At 43.9% G+C, this 23111-nt stretch overlaps 1 protein-coding gene across 1 annotated transcript in view; it reads right to left on the bottom strand.

The window, feature by feature from the left end:
• The window catches only part of LOC140736016 (cadherin-like protein 26), a 65900-nt gene extending 46215 nt beyond the window's left edge, over positions 1–19685 (bottom strand). Inside the window, exons 1-5 of the mRNA XM_073061695.1 lie at positions 19519–19685; positions 19120–19234; positions 16747–16869; positions 6892–7050; positions 3996–4143 (exon numbers count right to left, since the gene is read on the bottom strand). Of these exons, the coding sequence (XP_072917796.1) occupies positions 3996–4143; positions 6892–7050; positions 16747–16869; positions 19120–19161 (472 nt within the window). The 5' untranslated portion in view covers positions 19162–19234; positions 19519–19685. The remainder of the gene's footprint in view (positions 1–3995; positions 4144–6891; positions 7051–16746; positions 16870–19119; positions 19235–19518) is intronic.
• Positions 19686–23111: the final 3426 nt, after the last annotated feature.

Below are 23111 nucleotides of genomic sequence, written 5' to 3'. Positions count from 1 at the left end.
GGTTCTGAACCTGTACATAAAAACATAGAAAACATACAGCACAATACAAAGGTGTGCCGAACACGTCCCTACCTTAGAAATACCTAGGCTTTACCCGTAGCCCTCTATTTTACTAAGATCCATGTAACCATCCAGTAGTCTCTTAAAAGACCCTATCGTTTCCGCCTCCACCACCGCTGCCGGCAGCCCATTCCATGCACTCACCACTCTCTGAGTAAAAAACTTAACCCTGACATCTCCTCTGTACCTACTTCCAAGCAACTTAAAACTATGCCCTCTGATGCTAGCCATTTCAGCCCTGGGGAAAAGCCTCTGACTATCCACATGATCAATGCCTCTCATTATCTTGTACCTGCTATAGTTTAGAAAAACGGGGGAAGGGGAGGTTGAAACCTATCAAATATTGGAAGGTCTACACATAGTAGATGTGGGGAGGTTGTTTCCTATAATGGGGGAGTCTAGGACCAGAATGCAGTCTCAGAATAGAGGGACATCCAGTTAGAGCAGAGATGAGAAGGAAGATTTTTCACCAGAGAGTAGAGAATCTTTGGAATACATTGGTAAAGATGACTGTAGAGTCCATTGAGTATATTTAAAGTGGAGGTGGATAAGTTCTTGATTAGTCAGGTATTAAAGGTTACAAGGTAAAGTCTGGAATTGAGAAGGATAATAAATCAGCCATGATGGAATGGTGGAGCAAATTCAATGGTCTGAATGGCTTAATTCTGCTCCTACATCTTATGGTTGTCATGGACTTTAAAGACACTCATGGGTAAGTGGGACCCCACGAACTCATTCAGAGTCTTCCCCAACCAGAAGCCCTAGAAGAACCATGAGGTTCATAATCTGATGATGGTTGGATCAAAAGTATTCAGAACTGGCAATCTAGAAAAATACAAGAGATCCAGGTATGACTCCAAAAGGCCATCTCACAAGTGGCAATTGCAGACTAAACAAGAATCACAGAAGGATGCTTGATGGTTTGGCAGGGCTCAAATGCCATCATTTCCTACAAAGCAACACCAAGCAACATAAATGACAACAAGGTTTTGCTCCTAGGTAGTCTAACGTGAAGGCACCTTCACAAATCCACACAGCCCTTGACGACTCTGTGATTTCAGTCTCTGAGGCCATCATTAGAGTATCCTTCAGGAGGGTGAATTTATGGAAATCATCTGGCCCAGATGGCATACCTGGCCCAAGTACTGAAAATCTATGCTAATCAACTGGCTGGAGTATTTTTAAATTTCTTCAACCTCGAGCTTCACCAATCTGAAGTACCCACTTGCTCAAGTGTCACTTGCTCGGTGTCACCTAAAAAACCTCTATAACTGCACAGTGGAGGGTATCCTAACTAGTTGCATTACAGCCTGGTACGGAAACACCAATACCTAGGAACAGAAACGTTTACATAACATGGTGGATGCAGCCCAATCCGCCACAGGCAAAGCCCTTCCCACCAATCAACCTACTTACAAGGCGTGCTGTCACAAGAAAGCAGCATTCGTCACCAATGGCTCCCACTATCCAGGCAGTGCTATTTCTCATGTTATGAATGTACCACAGCTCTGAGGGGCCGAAGGGTGCGGGACCAGCCCCCTCCTTCAAGAGAATCGCAAGATCGCTATTAATTCGGGTCTTGGACCCAGGAAATGAGAGACAATGCAATGGAATTGACCATTGTTCTTAGAGGCACCTGTGTGAATTGCAACTCTATAGTACGTGCCAGCTATCAGGGACAAGGACACCCTCGGGCCATGTGGTGTGGGGATGGTATCACCCTACCTTGATTGACATTTACAAATCTGCCAGCCATGATAAAAAGGAGACTTTTTTGCTCATTCCTCTCGTAATAACGGGAAGCTGCTCGGAAGCCACGTGTGATTTGAATCCCCTAGCTAGGGAATCGAGTGGCTAATAACCCCGAAAAGGATTTCGGACTGACAACGAGGAACTCCCGTTCTCGATCTCACGCTTTGAGTCCAGAAGGCTGGCAAGTTTATTTTCTCTCTCCAACCCGTGAACACCCAGCGGTCCCTCAAGCGGCAAAAAGCCTCCATGAACTGGCAAGAATTTTATATTTCCATCGGACAAATCGTTTAACCCCTAGACAACGATAGAGCTTATTTCTTATTGAGTAGTACTACCCCTGCGCTTTAGATTGAGTATTGACGACGTATGTTATCTGAATGTTTGTATTAACCTTACGTTTGTGCCCCCTTTATAAATAAAAACGTTTGAAAATGGTACCATCAGACTTCAGCAGACCTCTCTATCTTTGCTGGTAAGTGATCCAGTTACGGGATACGTAACACTCACTATTACAATCAGCCAAGAGCCCCGCACCACCACATTCAACAACAGTTACTTGCACTATTTGTCTTCCTTTGCACATTGACTGTTTATCAGTCTTGTTTGTGTAGAGATTTTCATAAATTCTTTTATATTTCCTTATTTTTCTGCAAATATGTGCAATAAAATGAATCTCAAGGTTATATTTTGTGATATATATATATATACTTTGATAATAAAATTAGTTTGACTTTGAAAACAATTCTGCAGAGATTACTTTCCATGCAGTGATATATCCAACAAAAATACAAGACACTGGATTGTTTGATTGAAAAACTAAAAATTAACAACATAATGGGGCCTGGAATCCCCACCCCACCTGCAAGGACTCCACATGTGGGCACAAACATGGAACAGAGAGCTGATGTGGTAGATTTATCTCACTAGTCCTTTATACCCTTGTGTGGAGCTGCCTAGGTGTTTATTGGGTTCAAACGATGTGCTTCAGAGACTCTATTCCTTCAAAGTGTAGATCTTTGCCAAATGTAATGGATTTTTATGGTGTTTGAGGTCTCCAAAATCAAGTAACAGTTAAAATTAATTAAGCTGATGCAATTTGTCAAAACAAAATTCTGAAGCATTTTAAAAATCAATAGTACATAAAAACAATAAACAAAATCAAAATATATATTTTAAAAGGTAATACATGATTCCCCTACTTCCCAAGTCTTTGTCCTTCCAATAAATTAAGTCAAGAACAGATTTTGTGGGTTCTTTTTACTTTACTGATCATTTTTGTTTTTGATTTCAGAATACACAATCCATATTTAGGGGTAACCAGCTTGTTTATGATTGTTGCAAATTCAGAATGCGACCAGTCAAGGCAGCATGTATTTTGGTTTTCTATTGAACAGTACAGTCCTTCTGGTGGGTTGTTGGGTAGGGAGTTTCAGGATTTAGAATCAGTGATAATGAACCACCAGAATGGTGTGACTTGGTGAGGAACCCTTTGATGGAGATAGTCCCATGCAACTTTGTTGGTAGAGATTGTAGATTTGGGAAGTATTGTTAGAATCATTAAGGAAAGTGTATTTCATAAAAGCTACTCACTACAGCTTCTGTGTACTGGTGTAGAGGGAACTGAATGATTAAGGTCGTGGCTTGAATGCCAAAGAAGCAAATTAGTATGAAGTTACTCAAATGTAGTTAGAATTCTACTTATGCAGGCAAGTAGAGATTATTCTATCACCATCCTGACATGTACCTTGTAGATAGTAGAAATCTTTTGGACTGTCAGGTGGTGTGTCACTCACAAGAAGACTCCTAGTTTCTGATTTGTCCTTGTATCTACAGAAATTATGAGGCTGGTCCACTCGATTTATGAGCAGTAATGAATCCTAAGATATTGAAGATGTGGGACTTGGCAACTGAAATGTCCTTGAATGTTAAGGATAGGTCACTTAACACTCTAGACAGAAACAGTTATTTGGCATTTTCATGCAAAGTGTGCTACGTGCAACCTATCAGCTCTCCCTACAGTTTTGTCTTTGTCTTATTCTCAAACAGACAAGGACTGCTTCATCTTCTGCAAAAGTAATTAAATTAATTAAGCATTATTTCTTTCTTTCTGAACAATAATATACATATGCTGAATAAATGAAGAGAAATATAAAAGCAAAATCTGTTCTGATAGAGACTCCTACCTGGATGTGTACTTTCCAATACATCAACATTATATACATCTTGGTTGAATTTAGGAGGATTGTCATTGATATCAATCACTTGAATTCTATATAACATGTGGTCATCAATTATCTTCAAAGTATCCTTATCCATAGCATCAACTTTAAACTAAGTAAGTCAAAAAAGATAGTATTAGATAAAATCCAAAAATAATTATACATTAGCAAATTCAATGTATTTATTTTCTCAGAATAAATATATTCAGTAAGTACTAAAAACGGTGTTATATATTTAAGTTATGATAAAATCATGGAACCATGAGAGAAATGGGCCCTTAAAACTCAGATTGCTCATGCCAGTTTTAATGTCCACCTATGATAATCCCATTTGCCCACATTAGGCCCATTACTCTCTACTTATTTCTCATCCCAGTCCAAGTGCCTTATCATACCTGATTCTACAACCTCATCTGGCAGCTCATCCAAATAGAAAAACAACTTAATATCAGATCCCCTTTAAAATTTTCCCATCTCACCTTAACCACTTCCTTCTAGCTTTAGACTCCCCTGCTTTGGCAAAAAGACGCTGATCACCCGTGCTGCTCATAATTTTATAAACTTCCATAATATCACTCTATTAGAAAGATCTTTCATGGATCATTCTCTGATAGCAATGATCCAATGTGGTGCTGAATGGTGACCACTATTAAAATTGAAGGAAAAAAATCAGGAAGTTAATGGAAGTTTTTTTTTTCAGGCTGCCTGATGACAGAAGGTTGGACAAATTGGGTGAGCTTAGGAACCTAAAAAACAAATGTATTGAAACATAAAAATCCCGACTATATGACCATCAAAACTATGTTTCCCCTAGTCTAGTGGAAGAATCTAGTTCTGAAAGACAAGTAAAAAATATTACATGTTCAAGTCAGAGATGAAGCGAAAGTTTCTTCTCTCAGAGGCTTATGTATTTTTGGAACTCTCTCCCTCAAAGGGATGGTGGAATCAAAGTTGTTGAATAACTTCAAGCAGAGGTAATTATATTTGCAAGGGAATGAGAGGTTATTAGGGATGAAACATGGGAAAGGACGGTGCAGTTGCACAAGTGGTACAGTCACCACCGCATGGTATAGAGATCCTTGTTCAATCCTACTGCTGGTTCTCTTTATATGGAATTTGCATGGGAGAATAAAAAATGGGATTACTATCTGATTAGTGTTAGATGTGTGGTTGATGGTTGCAATGGATTCAAAGGGCTGAAGGACCTGTTTTGTGCTATATCTCTGCATGACTCTAAACTACACTTGAGGTTAAAGTCAGATGACCCATGGTCTGATAGAATGTCAAGGTTGGTTCAAGGGATTACACAACTCCTAATTCATATGCTGACAGGTTCAGTCTGGGTGGTGGGGATACATCTCTACTGAAGGAAGTGTAAGGTACTCTTTCCTTCCACTTGCCTGCAAGGTGCAGCACCTGCTTAGGCCCCTGATCAGGGTCACATGAAACCATGGGAGCAAGTTGTGGATGCTTGTATGAGCAGCTGGTGCATATCACAAGTCCTGGGTATGTGACCACTGATCCCAGGCAGACAACCTCTGAAGAGTATTGATAAGATAGGGTCACCTGTCTTGTAAAGAGACTGCCCAAAAAATGGCAATGGCAAACCACTTCTGGAAAAAAAAATGCCAAGAACAGTCATGGACATGGAAAGACCATGATCGCCCTCATTATACAACACAGCACGTAATGAACGAACATAGGTTCATTTATTCAGTGCATTTTCAACATCTGCCTCTGTGCCCTGCAGCACTGAAGAATGGAATACTCTAAAGATCTGAGACCTGACATCTGAACACCTGTTTCATGACAAGTCTCACCAGAACATACCAAAACATTGAACTGGATAGGAATGCACAGCGCAAATGCCATCTGCAGATTCATGGGTGACACCACTACTGTTGGTAAAATCTTAGATGCCAATGAGGAGGCGTAAAGAGTGAGGTATAGATCGGCTGGTTGAATGCTATTGTAACAACAACCTTTGACTCAGTGCCAGCAAAACCAAGGAATTGATAGTGGACTTCAGGAAGGGAACACACACCAGTCCTCGTTGAGGGGTAAGGAATGGGCATCAGCATCACAGAGGTTCTACTATAGGCCCAACAGATTGATATAAGATGTACTCGGGAGAGCATTCTGTCCATTCTGTAGCATCATGGTCTGATATAGAGCTTGAAATATACAGGATCACAAGACAGGAAATGCAGATGATAGCTTTTATGAATAGAAGGAGTGATTTTAAATTTATGAACAGAGGCTGAAGTGAATGTGTGTCTCCCGCTATTATTGATCATATCAATATCAGGAACCTTTGTAATGTAATCAGGAGGTTAAGGTAATGATGAACATTCTTGGACACAATATTAAGGTTAATATGCACAATAAAAGCAAATAAAGGGCAGCATCATTTTCAGGAAGGTGCTATACAAAAGCTGAAAACATTGATTTTTCATGACTGTGCAAAAACAGAGCAGTTGCAAGACATGCAGTTGATCCTGGCAAGTAATAATATTAATGAAAGTAACCGCAGTGCTTTCAGTCTTTCAGGATCGATTGAAATTACTACCACAGGGTCTTTGTGACAAGGAGAAATAACCTCTGAACAAGAGAGACCATGTTTATTCAAGGCTGAAGCTTTCAGCTGATTGTGATAATTTTGCTCAGTGGGACACTTTATTGTCCCTTATCCCTGCCTATGACATTCCAGCTCTGCCGGTGGAACATTGGCTACCAAGCCCTAAGAAAGCTAGCACTGCCTTTTGTATAAATGTTGAACAAATCATAGGGCCCGGTTCGTATGCATTGAATCATACAGCAAAACATTTGTTGAAGTGAATCATAGGAAGAAAACGAGTACCATCAATGATCTTGTTTGCTCACGATCAACTTTGTGATGAACAAATATTTCTCCAGTCTCTTTGTCAATTGTGAACAAGTTTCTCTCAGGATCCTTATCAACACCCTCACCGGAAATTATATATAGCAGTGTATGGTTTTTTGACCTGTCATTGGCAAGCTGTAAGAGAAGAAAGCTGTTACTTCCAGAAATGATTGTGCAAGAGGATGAGTCAAAGTGACTTATTAAAAACATTTCTTTAAAATATACAATTGCTTAGCTTTTAACTTGCAAACATGATGTGCCATTTTGTTTTGAATTTACTCTAAGGAATAATTTTTATGTCTGAGCTATTAATCTTTATTAAATAAGTAAATTTTTGCCAGTTTGTTTGAAATGGATTGTAGGTTCTTAGCTGATCTGGAATCTATGACAAGTTTTCACAATCTACACCAGATGAGCATGCCAATGCTTGTACACTTGTGTTTGACATTTGCAAGAACTGAGAGACAAGTTTTACTTACTGTGGAGTGCTCTGCCATCCTTTATTTCTTAAGATTGAATAAACACTTACCCATTTTATTACAAAAACGTTTCAAAGAATATCCACTATCTTTATCAGATTTTAACTGGACAATCATGTAATGGCTTGAAAAAGATATGTGATATCTTGTATTAAGTCATAGAAAGCACAGCTTGACTGAAGTGCACCAAGATTTCAAAATAATGAAAACCCTCTGAGCCTTGTTCCTTGTGTCTTTAACTATCCCTCTGCTTCCACTCTCTCTCTGTTTAATTTCAGATTCCAACTTTGGAGAAGCAAGGAGGGATACAAGTACCTCTGAGCATGAGCAATGGGCAAACAGAAAGATCAACACAAGCAAAACCAGGTTAAATGGGAAAGGGAAAAATGTGGGTGGATGAAGAGAAGGAAAGTGAGTTCAAAATAAATCTGAAACAAAACATGTGATCCATTAAACAAAAGAATGTTAAAAAGAAGAAATCTAGAGAAGGAGAAAGGAAAATGAGTTTGAGGAAAGAGACTGTGAAGATATATTCTTATTGTAAAAATCCAACATTTGTCTTGACAGCAGGAACCATAGCAGGAACTCCACAAAAAGCAAAACATAGTGACATTGGTTAGGTATGGAACAGTATACAGTTGAATGGTGGACTGTGTGCATCAGCAAGATGGATTTATTTTGGATCTAGTTAAGGGATTTGCAATCCCTGTCACAGTTATTCATGACACTAGGGATGACACAATGAGGAGGTCTAGAAATTGGTTTATAGTCCCAATTTGACTGTAAATTTGATAGTGAATAATCACTCCAATATTTTTTGCATACCCCCACCCACCCACTTACCAATCCAATTAAAATGCTCAGTAAACACAAAGTACACTGCAGATGCTGTGGTCAAATCAACACGTACAAACAAGCTGGATGAACTCAGCAGGTTGGGCAGCATCCATTGAAAAGAGCAGTCAACATTTTGGGCTGGGACCCTTCGTCAGGACTGAAAAAGGAGGGGGTAGGGGCACTATAAAGAAGGTGGGGGGAGGGGGGAAAGTGCCAGGTGAAAAATCAATCAGAGGAAAGATCAAAGGGTGGGGGAGGGGAAGCAGGGAGGAGATAGGCAGGAGAGGTGAAGAAGGAGTGTAAGGGGAAAGCACTATGGGTAGTAGAAGAAGGCAGAATCATGAGAGAGGTGATAGGCAGCTGGAAGAGGAGGCAGAGTGAAAGTGGGATGGGGGAAGGGAGAGGGAGGGAATTACCGGGGTGGAGAATTCAATGTTCGTACCATTTGTAAACATTCATACCATTCATACCTGCATTCTTCTACTACCCATAGTGCTTTCCCCTTACCTTCTTCATGTCTCCTGCCTATCGCCTCCCTGCTTCTGCTCCCCCACACCTTGATCTTTCCTCCGATTGGTTTTTCATCTGGTACCTTTCCCCCTTCCCCCACCTTCTTTATAGGGTCCCTGTCCCCTCCTTTTTCAATCCTGATGAAGGGTCTTGGCCTGAAACGTTGACTGCTCGTTTCAACAGATGCTGCCCAACCTGCTGAGTTCCTCCAGCTTATTTGTACACATTCAATTAAAATGCTCAGTGGTTATCATTGATACAGCTAGCAGAAGCCTAAGTTGAGTCCACTGGAGAAGAACCACCTTTGACGTTTAGGAAACTGACACAAAGGCTCATCTTCTCTTGTACCATGATTGGAGGGCATTATTTCCTGGTGGCATGCCTTCATTATAGGAATGCCAGAAGCTGATTTGGTGATTGCTGTCATCAGATTGAATGAAAGGGTTTCTTCTTCAATGCCTTTCCATGAAGCAATTGAAACCTGCATAGCTGGAAGTTCACGGATAAGTCTGAAAGTTATGAAAGTATGTTTAAATCATCTACACCGACAGCCAATCTGAAAAGGCTCCCTTTATTCACACTCTTTGCCTCCTGCCAATTAACCACTGCTTTATCCGTGCTAGAATCTTTCCTATAATAGCATGGGCTCATAGCTTGTTAAACAGTTTTATGTGTGGCACCTTGTCAAAGGTCTTCTGAAAATCTGTGGTGAACTAGATATACCTGTCTGACTGCTCCTGTGGCTCCTCCCACAGACCCTGCTAACTCCTCCTGTGGCTCCTCCCACAGACCCCTGTCTGGACTGCTCCTGTGGCTCCTCCCACAGACCCCTGTATAAAGGCGACTGTGGGCTGCTGCTCTCCCTCATTTTCCCCAGGATGTAGTGTTGTTTATTCTTCCAGTCAATAAAAGCTGATATCTCGCTTCCTAAGTCTCAGCGTGAGTTATTGATGGTGCATCAATTTTATTGACTGGAAGGATAAAACATGGAAACCTTTTTACGCCCAGAACATTTAGATTTGGACCCCCAGGACCCTGACGCAGCTCTTGCCTTTGAACTCTGGCTTGTATGCTTCCACTCATACTTGGAGGAGGTTCGTGCCACCGACCCAGCTGTTAGGCACAGACTTCTCCTCTCGAGGGTCGCCCCAAAAGTTTATTCATTCATCAGGGACCTCTCGACCTATGAGGGGGCGCTTGATGCCCTCAAAAGACAGTACCTGCGGCCGGTGAATGCAGTTTATGCCCGGCATCGCTTGGCTACCCGGAAACAGCGGCCTACGGAGTCGACTGCTGAATTTCTCCGAGCTCTACAGGCACTCGTGCGGACTTGTGACTGCAAAACGCTCACAGCGGAACAGCATGCGGAACTCTTGGTCCGAGACGCCTTTGTGACCGGAGTCAAGTCAGTGTATTTGCGCCAGCGGCTGCTGGAAAAAGCTGATCTGACCTTACGCTCAGCGATAGAGACGGCTGATATGTTGGAGGCTGCACAACTGTACGCCGAGGCGGTCCAGCCGCGCGATTCCCCGGTTCCTGCGAGCGAATTCGCCAACGCCGCTGCCAGTCGCGGTATCACGAACTCCTCGAACTCGCCAGGCATAAAACTTTGTTACTTTTGTGGGCTTCGGAAACATTCCAGAAACAGCTGCCCGGCTCGCGAAGCGATTTGTTCCAGCTGTGGGAAGAAGGGCCATTTCGCCAAGGTCTGTAAATCTAAACCGCGCCCGGGGTCGAGCAGCGCTGTGTCTGAGACCTGGGGGCCGCCATTTTGCATGCCCGGATGTGAACAACCATCTTTGCCGGCGTCACCATGCCCCGCCCCTACCTACCCGTGTGCGACCTGGGAGCCGCCATCTTGCATGCCCGGATGTGAGCGGCCATCTTTGCCGGCGTCACCAGGCCCCGCCCCCGACTCGCCCCGTTCAACGCTGGCTACCGTGACCCACGATCAAAGCGCTCCGCACCAGCTCGCAAGGTCGATGATGGACATCCTGGTGGAGGGACACAGGACTAGCTGCCTGTTTGACACGGGCAGCACTGAGAGTTTTATTGACCTGGCCACAGTGCAACGCTGTGGACTCGTGACACGGCCGGCACGTCAGAAGATCACCTTGGCTTCTGGGTCGCATTCCACAGACATCCGGGTGGGTTGTGTAGCGACATTGGTGGTGCAGGGCACAGAATATCGGAACTTTGCGTTCCTGGTCATGCCTCGACTGTGCGCACCTGTGCTGTTGGGGCTGGACTTCCAGAGCCATCTCAAAAGTGTGACTATGGCATATGACGGGCCCCTCCCACCACTCACTGTCAGGAATCCTCAGTTTGGTGGGACTTCGCCATATACTCCATTACCACACGCACATACACACCGAACCACACATCCCGCCCAGCACCATGCCGATAGCTGTGCTACTGACACTACTTGCAGCCTCTCCACCCTCAAGATCCCTCCCCCATCGCTGTTCACCAACCTGACCCCCGACTGTAAACCGGTGGCGACTAAAAGCAGGAGGTACAGCGCAGGGGACAGGGCCTTTATTCATTCAGAGGTGCAGCAGCTGCTCGGGGAGGGGATCATTGAGCCGAGCACAAGCCCATGGCGGTCCCAGGTGGTTGTTGTTCGGACTGGGCAGAAAAATAGGATGGTTGTGGACTATAGCCAGACCATCAATAGATTCATGCAGCTTGACGCGTACCCCCTACCCCGCATCGCGGATATGGTCAACCAGATAACTCAGTACAAGGTGTACTCGACAATAGATCTGAAATCCGCTTATCACCAGCTCCCCATCCGCCCAGAGGACCGCCCCTACACCGCCTTCGAGGCGGGTGGCAGGCTCTATCACTTCCTGCGCGTCCCATTTGGTGTCACAAATGGGGTCTCAGTCTTCCAGAGGGCGATGGACCGGATGGTGGACCAGTACAAACTGAAGGCCACATTTCCCTATCTAGATAACATCACCATCTGTGGTTGCGACTGGTCGGATCACGACGCCAACCTCCAACGATTTTTCCAAGTGGCCGAAGCTTTGAACCTCACTTATAACAAGGACAAGTGTGTGTTCAGAACCACACGACTCGCTATCCTTGGGTATGTCGTGGAGAACGGGGTCATTGGCCCTGACCCCGACCGTATGCGCCCCCTGTTAGAACTCCCTCTTCCCACCACTCTCAAGGCCCTCCGGCGGTGCCTGGGGTTTTTTTCCTATTACGCCCAATGGGTCCCCCATTACGCAGACAAGGCCCGCCCCCTGGTCAGGTCTACCACTTTTCCCGTCTCTGCCGAGGCCCGCGCGGCCTTCAGCTGCATTAAAGGGGACATTGCCAAAGCAACGATGCATGCGGTGGACGAGACCATTCCCTTCCAAGTAGAGAGTGACGCCTCTGACGTCGCGCTGGCTGCTACCCTCAATCAGGAAGGCAGACCAGTGGCGTTTTTTTCTCGTACCCTTCAAGGCTCTGAACTTCGGCACTCCACGGTGGAGAAAGAAGCCCAAGCCATAGTGGAAGCTATTAGGCACTGGAGGCACTATCTCGCCGGCAAAAGGTTCACCTTGCTGACCGACCAGCGCTCAGTTGCGTTCATGTTCAGCAACCAACAGCAGGGCAAAATCAAATATGATAAAATTTTGCGGTGGAGAATAGAACTCTCCACCTACAATTATGATATCCTGTACTGGCCTGGCAGACTCAATGAACCCTCTGATGCCCTATCCCGGGGAACGTGTGCTAGCGCACAGCTCGACCAGCTGTATGCCCTTCATGCCCATCTTTGCCATCCGGGGGTCACCCGATTTTACCATTTCATTAAAGCCCGGAACCTGCCGTACTCCCTGGAGGACATCAAGGCGATGACCAGGGACTGCCAGATCTGCGCTGAGTGCAAACCGCACTTCTACCGTCCTGACACTGCGCAGCTTGTCAAGGCCACCCGCCCTTTTGAGCGTCTGAGTGTTGACTTTAAGGGCCCCCTTCCCTCCACCGACCGCAATGTCTATTTTCTCAGTATTATTGATGAGTACTCGCGATTCCCCTTTGCCATTCCCTGCCCCGACACTACTACCACGTCGGACATAAAAGCCCTGCGCCAGCTCTTCACTCTGTTCGGATATCCCTGCTATGTCCACAGTGATAGAGGGTCCTCCTTTATGAGTGACGAGTTGCGCCGGTTCCTGCTAGCTAGGGGCATTGCTACTAGTCGAACCACGAGTTATAATCCCCGGGGGAATGGCCAGGTGGAGAGGGAGAATGCCACAGTGTGGAAGGCCACACTTTTAGCCCTTAAGTCAAAAGGGTTGCCGGTCTCCCGATGGCAGGAGGTCCTCCCTGAGGCACTCCACTCTATCCGCTCCCTGTTGTGTACGTCCACTAATGCCACCCCTCACGAACGCCTATTCTCTTTTCCCAGGAAGTCTGTCACTGGGACCACCCTACCAGTTTGGCTGACGTCCCCGGGGCCAGTGCTGCTACGTAAACATGTGAGGAGTAATAAGTACTCCCCGCTGGTCGAGAGGGTTCACCTCCTGCATGCTAATCCCCAGTATGCCTACGTGGTCTTGCCTGATGGGCGGGAGGACACGGTCTCTGTCCGCGACCTGGCGCCCGCCGGAGCAGCAGACCACTACCCCGAACATTCCACGGTAACTATGCACCCTGTACCCGAGGTGACACCGCACACACCGTGCCACACCCAGACTCCTCATGACGCTCATGTACCGGGCATCTCGTACGCGTCTATTCCGGGGACCTCGCACACATGCGAGGGATCCCTGACACCTCCAGTTGGGACAGAACCAACCCACTCTCCGCCTCCGGTGCAAACACCACCTCCGGCACCTGTGCAATTGCAGCCGGAGCTACGTAGATCGCAGTGAACGATTCGACCACCTGATAGACTTAACCTGTAAATATACTTGGGGACTCTTTTAAAACAAAGGGGGGGTGAATGTGGTGAACTAGATATACCTGTCTGACTGCTCCTGTGGCTCCTCCCACAGACCCTGCTGACTGCTCCTGTGGCTCCTCCCACAGACCCCTGTATAAAGGCGACTGTGGGCTGCTGCTCTCCCTCATTTTCCCCAGGATGTAGTGTTGTTTATTCTTCCAGTCAATAAAAGCCGATATCTCGTTTCCTAAGTCTCAGTGTGAGTTATTGATGGTGCATCAAAATCCAAGACACAACAACTACCAATTTTCTTTTGTCTATGCTGTTTGTTGTTTCTTCAAAGAATTCCAACAGATTTGTCAGGCAAGATTTTCCCTTGAGGAACCCATGCTGACGATGGCCTATTTTATTATGTGCCTCTAGGTTCCCAGAGACATCATCCTTAATAATTGACTCTGACATCTTCCCAACCACTGAACTCAGACTAACTGGCCTATTGTTTCCTTGCTTCTGCCTCTTTCCCTTCCTGAAGAGCGGAGTGACATTTTCAATTTTCCAGTCTTCGGGAACAATTCCAGAATCTAGTGATTCTTGAAAGATCATTACTAATGCCTCCACAATCTCTTCAGCCACCTCTTTCAGAACTCTGAGGTGTACAGCATCTGGTCCAGGTGACTTACCTACCTTCAGACCTTTCAGTTTCCCAAGAACCTTCTCTCTAGTTATCATAACTTCACACACTTCCTGACCCCTGACATCTGGAACTTCACTAGCGTCTTCCACTGTGAAGACTAATACAAAATACATATGCAGTTTGTCCGCCATTTCCTTGTTTCCCTTTACTACCTTACAGGATCATTTTGGCAGTTCAAATTCCACTCTTGCTTCTCTTTTATACTTATGTATCTGAAGAAACTTTTGGTATCCTTTTTAACATTATAGGCTAACTTACTTTCATATTTCATCTTTATCTTCTTAATGACTTCTTTAGTTGTCTTTTGTTGGTTTTTAAAAGCTTCCCAATTCTCTAACTTCCCACTCATTCTTGCTCTATTATATGCACTCACTTTGGTTTTTATGTTGACTATGACTTCCCTTGTTAGCTACAATTGTATCATTTTTTCCTTTAGAATATTTTTTCCTCTTTGGGATGGATATATCCTCTACCTTATGAATTGCTTCCAGAAATTCCAGCTATTGCTGCTCTACCATCATCCCTGCTGGTGTCTTTTCCATCAATTCTGGCCAACTCTTCAGTCATGCCTCTGTAAATCCCTTTACTCCATTGTAACACTGTTACATCTGACTTTGGTTTCCCTTCTCAAATTTCAGGGTGAATTTGATTATATTCTGATCAATTCTGGTTCATTGCACAAAAACTAATCCAGAATAGCTGATCCCTTACTGGGCTCAACCATGAGCTGCTCTAAAAAGCCAAATTGTAGGCATTTTAGAAACTCCCCCTCCTGGAATCAAGTACCAACATAATTTTCCCAATCTACCTGCATATTGAAACCCCCGTGACTATTGTAACATTGTTGTTTTGGCATGCATTTTCTGTCTCCCATTGTAACTTGTAGACCACACCCTTACTACTGTTTGAGTGTCTGTATACAACTCCCAACAGGGCCATTTCACCTTGCAGCTCCTTAGATCTATGCACAAGATCATCACCTTCTGACTGTAGGTCACTTCAGAGCAATGCTACCCCCTCTGCCTTCCTGCCTGTCCTTTTGATACAATATGTACACTTGGATGTTAAGCTCCCAGCTGTAGTCTTCTTTCAGTCATGATTTATTGATGCCTACAACATCCTATCTGCCAATTTGCAACTGTGCTACAAGTTTATCTACCTTATTACATATACTGTGTGCATTCAAATATAACACCTTCAGTCCTGTATTTACTTTTTCGATTTTGTCCGCCTTTTACGTTGCAACTCATCCTGTTGACTGCAGGCTAAAATGAAATGTCATTGAAATGTAGAAAATGCTTAAAGAACTTGACTGGCAAGATACAGAGAGGATGATTTCCCCTGCTCAAGGCATCTAAGATTAGTGGGCAGAGTTTCGGAATAAATGTGAGGCCATTAGGAATGAGGTTAGGAGAAATGTCTTCAGTCAGAGTATTGTCTACCTTTGGAATTCTCAGGTTCAGACAGCTGAAGAATCCAAGCCATTATATGTATTCAGAACAAAAGTAAGTAGATTTCTGGATGTTAAAGGAATCAACAGATATAGCAATAGTGCTGGAAAAAGGATGCTCAGATAAAAGATTGGCTATGAAATTGATAAATGACAAAGCAGCTTGGAAGGGATAGATAGTGAGAAGGGGGGTTGGATATGGGCTTGCTATCGTCTTTATCAGTTCTGTAACCCACTCCCTACATTGTGACTGCCCAGTTATTGTCAATACCTGTGCCTGTCATGCATAACTTGCATTGTTGGTTTGTGCTTAAGCATCCTGAGTTCACAGACTGTGAATGTGCACCAAAGTACATCTAATGTGCATATATTCAGAAGTATTGCAGTTGCTTAGAGCCTATAATTGTGTTATAGAAAGGCGGGCACTAACTTCAAGAATGAGGCCAGGTCATTTTGACATGCATTTCTTCTACATCACAATTCCAGCACAATTTTTTTAGATCAACTACATTTGTAGACTGTGTTTGTAAAGTGCATAAATTTGACATTCAGTTATTTGCCCTATCTGATCCCAGTCTTTTCCTGCATTTGAGAGACGTATGCCATGAACCCATGGAAAGGCAAAGACACTGGGGCTTCCACAGCTAGAGATACATGGTAGCAGTTTGGCAAAACTTAGATTGTGGACATATCCTGTGTACTTGTTGTACAGGAGAAATTTCTAGAAACTTTCACAACTGTAACCAACACCAAAGTAATTTAAATAGAGAATAATGAGTTACAGTTTTTTTTCCTGACTCCAAAATAATAATAATGCTTAACACAAGGCTACAATAAGCCAGTCATCAACATTCTATGTGAGACAGAAACAAAATTGCACTACCTCATAACTTTATGAAAGACATAGAATTATTTTATGCTAGTTTGTTCTCATTTTTTTTAAAAGTTTTCTTTCTTCCATTACAATGCTTACTTGTATAGCCTTTTTTGGGTAAGGTCCTGGATCTTCCTCTATAAGTCTAAAGACAGCTGAAATCCACCTTCTCTTTTGCCGGTTCAGTATGATTGAATGCTGTTCTTCAGCCCTGCACATGTCCTAAATTTAAGCATTTCAGTTTTTAATATATAAAGTATCAAAGATTAATGTGTAATATTTTTATTAACAAGTACTTTCTTTAAGCTTCAGTTCTGGAAATCTGAAGTTGTATCTAATCCATCAATAAGAGATCCACTTCAAAGAAATCTGCTTTCTTAAATCTTAAACAGCACCAAATTCTGAAAATCCTTTAATTTGCCATTCAAGTTTATCCGTACATAACATCATTAAATAATAACTCTGCACATGCTATTTGAAAGCAAAATTGATAGAAAGTTTGGTCTTCATCTTATTTGGGCTTAGCCTTCTGAGTTAGGTGAAGGGCAGGAGCTCAAGCTGCACACAATGAAGTATTGTGCCTGCAATGTGGAAGTCAGGGTGCTCAGGTGTCAGCTGTGTTTTTAACTAAACCAACAGTTTGCAGGGTGCCAAATGATTCATCCATGCAAAATATTGGATTGACACTTGGCTATTAGCCAGTTAACCGGCAAGATAAATTTATGTATTCCTGATGCCTCCAGTTTCCACAAAAAAAAACACATTTTTTTTCAATTTATGGAGTCTTTTCTGCTCCAAATGCAAAGAAATGATTAGAGTTTGTACTCCAAAGACCACGGTCCATTCCCATTCAGGGCAAATAAGGATTTTATTGTACCTAAAGAATTTTTATTATCAAAATAAGGTTACTACCTGAAACAGGCTAGAATTTTGAATAGAAATATAGAAACATAGAAAATCTACAGTACAACACAGGCCCTTCAGCCCACAAAGCTGTGCCCAACATGTCCTTACCTTAGAAATGATCTAGGGTTATCCACATAAACTTTCCTGGATGCTAAAAACTACAAAGAAAGTAAGTAAAAACGTCACACACAAAATGCTGGTGGAACACAGCAGGCCAGGCAGCATCTATAAGGAGAAGCACTGTCGATGTTTCGGGCCGAGACCTTTCGTCAGTAAAGAAAAACTTCCCTGAACACTAGAAACTACAGCCCATTTTAGCGCACGTATTAAAGCAGCTTTGCTCAGGAGATGGGTGAAGAGTAGGGTCAGGGCTGGGATGTCTAGGCTGAAGAACAGCAAGGAGAAGGGTGATAAGTAATGAATAAAATTCAAAGAAAAGAGTCTATCTAGGGGATATTTGATGCCTCAATCTGCCATATCTTTGGCCCAGCTGAAGTTTGAGGTCCATAAATAATGCAAAGTAGAATCAACCACTTCATTCCAATCTGCCTTAGTACTGGAAGCCTGTGACACAATGGTTTCCAAGCACATTGCATCAGAGGTGGAGGATGTAAACAGAGTGTCTGGGAGAAAATAACTGATGCACTAACCATTTGGCAATCACTTCTTTGATAAAATTCACTTTATGTAACATAATGCACAGTATTGTGAAAGTAAGATCTGTTTTAAAGTTTCTGATGTCACATCAAAGTTGTTCAGGTACAGAAAGCTACAGTCCTTGAAGGAAATGTTGAATGAGCCAGGATGAGTCTGCAGAGAAATTAGACTTCAAATATCCTTTTCTACTCTCATTCAGCTGATGCAACACTACATAGACAAAAAAAAAACAACATTTAAGCCATTAAAAGTGAATGAAAAGATGATACCCTGTTTGACAGAAGACAGTAGTGGAACCTCGTACAATAGGTATGTTTTTACTTAATCGTAATTAGTATAGGCTTAAACTGTGAACACACAGATTTGTATTTTAGACACCACAAAGCAAAAGAAAACTGAGATATGAAATTTAATTTGAAAGAAACCCACTTAGTTTCTTTCACATTAAATTATTTTTCATTAATAGTTGGCAATTGTATGGCCAAAGCAAAATAAATCATACCGTTTTCAACTGGCACCATTAAGAATGCAGAGGAAGAAAAGCTGCAGTTTGTTTAAATTGTGTTTCCGTTCAGCGGTTTTCTTCTGCCTGCTGCCTACTGATGAATCATTACAGAAACTGGCACAAAATTTAATCTTTGAGCACTCTAAAATATACAAATCCTTCTTATAACAATAACTTTCCATCACGTTGTGCAGAGGTTAAAATTTAATAAGATGAAGCAAACTAGTCTTTGCTAAAGCTTTGAAACAATAGAAATTAATGTTTATATACTGAGCAGAAACAATACATTTTTATGTGCTCTGCATAAAATTCATTGAGTCTCTTCTAACAAAGCGACTTGTTAAAATGTATTATATATCAATTTAACAATAAAATTAAAAAATAAATCAGCTAAGTATACTTACAATTATGAAGAAAAGCAGAAATGTATGCATTCCCAGCTCCATGATGACTGTATATCCAACAATGCTAATACTGAATTTGTTTTGCAAATCACAGTTGCAGATGGCTTATTTAACTCTGTGAGGGATTAATAAGATCAGATAACACAACTTGAAATTCCTGTTTTTAATGTCAACTTATTTACTTCGCGATTTTTCTCATTTCAATGCTCCACCAGTAACCACAGGTTCCAGAGAATTAAGTGAATTTCTCTCAGTTACGATGAAGTTGGGTATGACTTTAACAGAGTAATGATATTTTACAGTATATTTGAACCATAAATTCAAACAAATTAAAGTTTATGCTACTTTAATTGGAAATTAATAATAAAATTATTTCAGTGATTCTAGTAACAAGCTCACTTAATCCATCACAGGAATATCACTTTGCTTTCTGTTTCCTTTGTAGGTGTGTATCGTTTGATATCTGAAAAGTGTACATCGTACATAGGCTAATTTGCATTCAGTGAATTGAAATTTGATCAGAAACTGATGCATGTGAAAAAAAGAAGAAATTGCTGATTCTGGGTGGAGTTATTGTCGTAATTTTGAAGCTCCATCTCAGACTTTCCAAAATAAATCATAGGCCATTACAGAAAAACAGAGTGTCAACAGAAATGCAACAATATTTCACTGCTCGAGGGAATCTGCAGATGCTGGAAATTCAAACAACAACACACACAAAATGCTGGTGGATCGCAGCAGGACGGGCAGCATCAATAGGAAGAAGCGCTGTTGACGTTTCGGGCCGAGACCCTTCGTCAGGACTAACCAAAAGGAAAGATAGTAAGAGATTTGAAAGTAGTGGAGGGAGGGGGAAATGCGAAATGATAGGAGAACGGAGGGGGTGGGGTGAAGCTAAGAGCTGGAAAGGTGATTGGTGGAAGTGATACAGAGCTGGAGAAGGGAAAGGATCATGGGATGGGAAGCCTCAGGAGAAAGAAAGGAGGGGGGGGAGCACCAGAGGGAGATGGAGAACAGGCAAACAACTAAATATGTCAGGGATGGGGTAAGAAGTGGAGGAGGGGCATTAACAGAAGTTAGAGAAGTCAATATTCATGCCATCAGGTTGGAGGCTACCCAGCCGGTATATAAGGTGTTGTTCCTCCAACCTGAGTTTGGATTCATTTTGACAATAGAGGAGGCCATGGATAGACATATCAGAACGGGAATGGGACGTGGAATTAAAATGTGTGGCCACTGGGAGATCTTGCTTTCTCTGGCAGACAGAGTGTAGGTGTTCAGCAAAACGGTCTCCCAGTCTGCGTCGGGTCTCACCAATATATAAAAGGCCACACTGGGAGCACCGGACGCAGTATACCACACCAGCCGACTCACAGGTGAAGTGTCGCCTCACCTGGAAGGATTGTCTGGGGCCCTGAATTGTGGTGAGGGAGGAAGTGTAAGGGCAGGTGTATCACTTGTTCCGTTTACAAGGATAAGTGCCAGGAGGGAGATCAGTGGGAAGGGATGGGGGGGGACAAGTGGACAAGGGAGTCGCGTAAGGAGCGATCCCTGCAAAAAGCAGAAAGAGGGGAGGAGGGAAAAATGTGTTTGGTAGTGGGATCCCATTGGAGGTGGCGGAAGTTACCGGGAATTATACGTTGGACCTGGAGGCTGGTGGGGTGGTAGGTAAGGACAAAGGGAACCCTATCCCGAGTGGGGTGGCGGGTGGATGGGGTGTGGGCAGATGTGCGGGAAATGGGAGAGATGCGTTTGAGAGCAGAGTTGATGGTGGACGAAGGGAAGCCCCTTTGTTTAAAAATGGAAGACATCTCCTTCATCCTGGAATGAAAAGCCTCATCCTGAGAGCAAATGCGGCAGAGACGGAGGAATTGTGAGAAGGGGATAGCCTTTTTGCAAGAGACAGGGTGGGAAGAGGAATAGTCCAGGTAGCTGTAAGAGTCTGTAGGCTTATAGTAGATATCAGTAGATAGGCCATCTCCAGAGATGGAGACAGAAAGATCAAGAAAGGGGAGGAAGGTGTCGGAAATGGATCAGGTAAATTTGAGGGCAGGGTGAAAGTTGGAGGCAAAGTAAATGAAGTCGACGAGCTCAGCACGCGTGCAAAAGGCAGAGCCAATGCAGTCATCGATGTAGCGAAGGAAAAGAGGGGGATGGATACCGGTATAGCCTTGGAACATGGACTGTTCCACAAAGCCAACAAAAAGGCAGGCATAGCTGGGACCCATACGGGTGCCCATTGCTACACCCTTGGTTTGGAGGAAGTGGGAGGAGCCAAAGGAGAAATTATTGAGAGTAAGAACTAATTCCACTAGACGGAGGAGAGTGGTGGTAGAGGGGAATTGGTTAGGTCTCGAATCCAAAAAAAACCGAAGAGCTTCGAGACCATCTCGGTGGGGGATGGAGGTATATAGGGACTGGACGTCCATGGTGAAAATAAGATGGAGGGGGCCAGGGAACTTAAAATCATTGAAAAAATTCAAAGCATGAGAAGTGTCACGAACATAGGTGGGAAGAGATTGAACAAGGGGGGATAAGACAGTGTCAAGGTACGCAGAAATGAGTTTGGTGGGGCAGGAGCAAGCTGAGACAATAGGTCTACCTGGACAGGCAGGTTTGTGGATCTTGGGTAGGAGATAGAAACGGGAAGTGCGGGGTGTGGGAACTATGAGGTTGGTGGCAGTGGATGGGAGATCCCCAGAGCTGATAAGGTTGGTGATGGTATAGGAGACAATGGCCTGGTGCTCCTTAGTGGGGTCATGATCAAGGGGTAAATAAGAGGAGGTATCAGAGAGTTGTCACTGTGCCTCGGCCGGGTAGAGGTCAGTACGCCAGACAACAACAGCTCCTCCCTTATCAGCAGGTTTTATAGTGAGATTGGAATTTGCTCCTCCCACTTCCTCCAAACCAAAGGTGTACCCATGGGCACCCGTATGGGTCCCAGTTATGCCTGCCTTTTTGTTGGCTTTGGGGAACAGTCCCTGTTCCAAGGCTATACCGGTATCCATCCCCCTCTTTTCCTTCGCTACATCGATGACTGCATTGGCGCTGCCTCTTGCACGCGTGCTGAGCTCGTCGACTTCATTAACTTTGCCTCCAACTTTCACCCTGCCCTCAAATTTACCTGGTCCATTTCTGACACCTCCCTCCCCTTTCTTGATCTTTCTGTCTCCATCTCTGGAGATGGCCTATCTACTGATATCTACTATAAGCCTACAGACTCTCACAGCTACCTGGACTATTCCTCTTCCCACCCTGTCCTTGCAAAAAGGCTATCCCCTTCTCACAATTCCTCCGTCTTGGCTGCATCGGCTCTCAGGATGAGGCTTTTCATTCCAGGATGAAGGAGATGTCTTCCTTTTTTAAACAAAGGGGCTTCCCTTCGTCCACCATCAACTCTGCTCTCAAACGCATCTCTCCCATTTCTCGCACATCTGCCCACACCCCATCCACCCGCCACCCCACTTGGGATAGTGTTCCCCTTGTCCTTACCTACCACCCCACCAGCCTCCAGGTCCAACGTATAATTCTCCGTAACTTCCGCCACCTCCAACGGGATCCCACTACCAAACACATTTTTCCCTCCCCCTCTTTCTGCTTTTCGCAGGGATCGCTCCCTACGCGACTCCCTTGTCCACTCGCCCCCCCATCCCTTCCCACCGATCTCCCTCCTGGCACTTATCCTTGTAAACGGAACAAGTGCTACACCTGTCCTTACACTTCCTCCCTCACCACCATTCAGGGCCCCAGACAGTCCTTCCAGGTGAGGCGACACTTCACCTGTGAGTCGGATGGTGTGGTATACTGCTCCCGGTGTGGCCTTTTATATATTGGTGAGACCCGACGCAGACTGGGAGACCATTTCACTGAACACCTACGCTCGGTCCGCCAGAAAAAGCAGGATCTCCCAGTGGCCACACATTTTAATTCCACGTCCCATTCCCATTCTGATATGTCTATCCATGGCCTCCTCTATTGTCAAAATGAATCCA

The sequence above is a fragment of the Hemitrygon akajei genome, chromosome 11, assembly GCF_048418815.1.
Source record: "Hemitrygon akajei chromosome 11, sHemAka1.3, whole genome shotgun sequence".
NCBI lineage: Eukaryota > Metazoa > Chordata > Chondrichthyes > Myliobatiformes > Dasyatidae > Hemitrygon > Hemitrygon akajei.
This window is presented reverse-complemented; position numbering and strand designations above follow the sequence as displayed.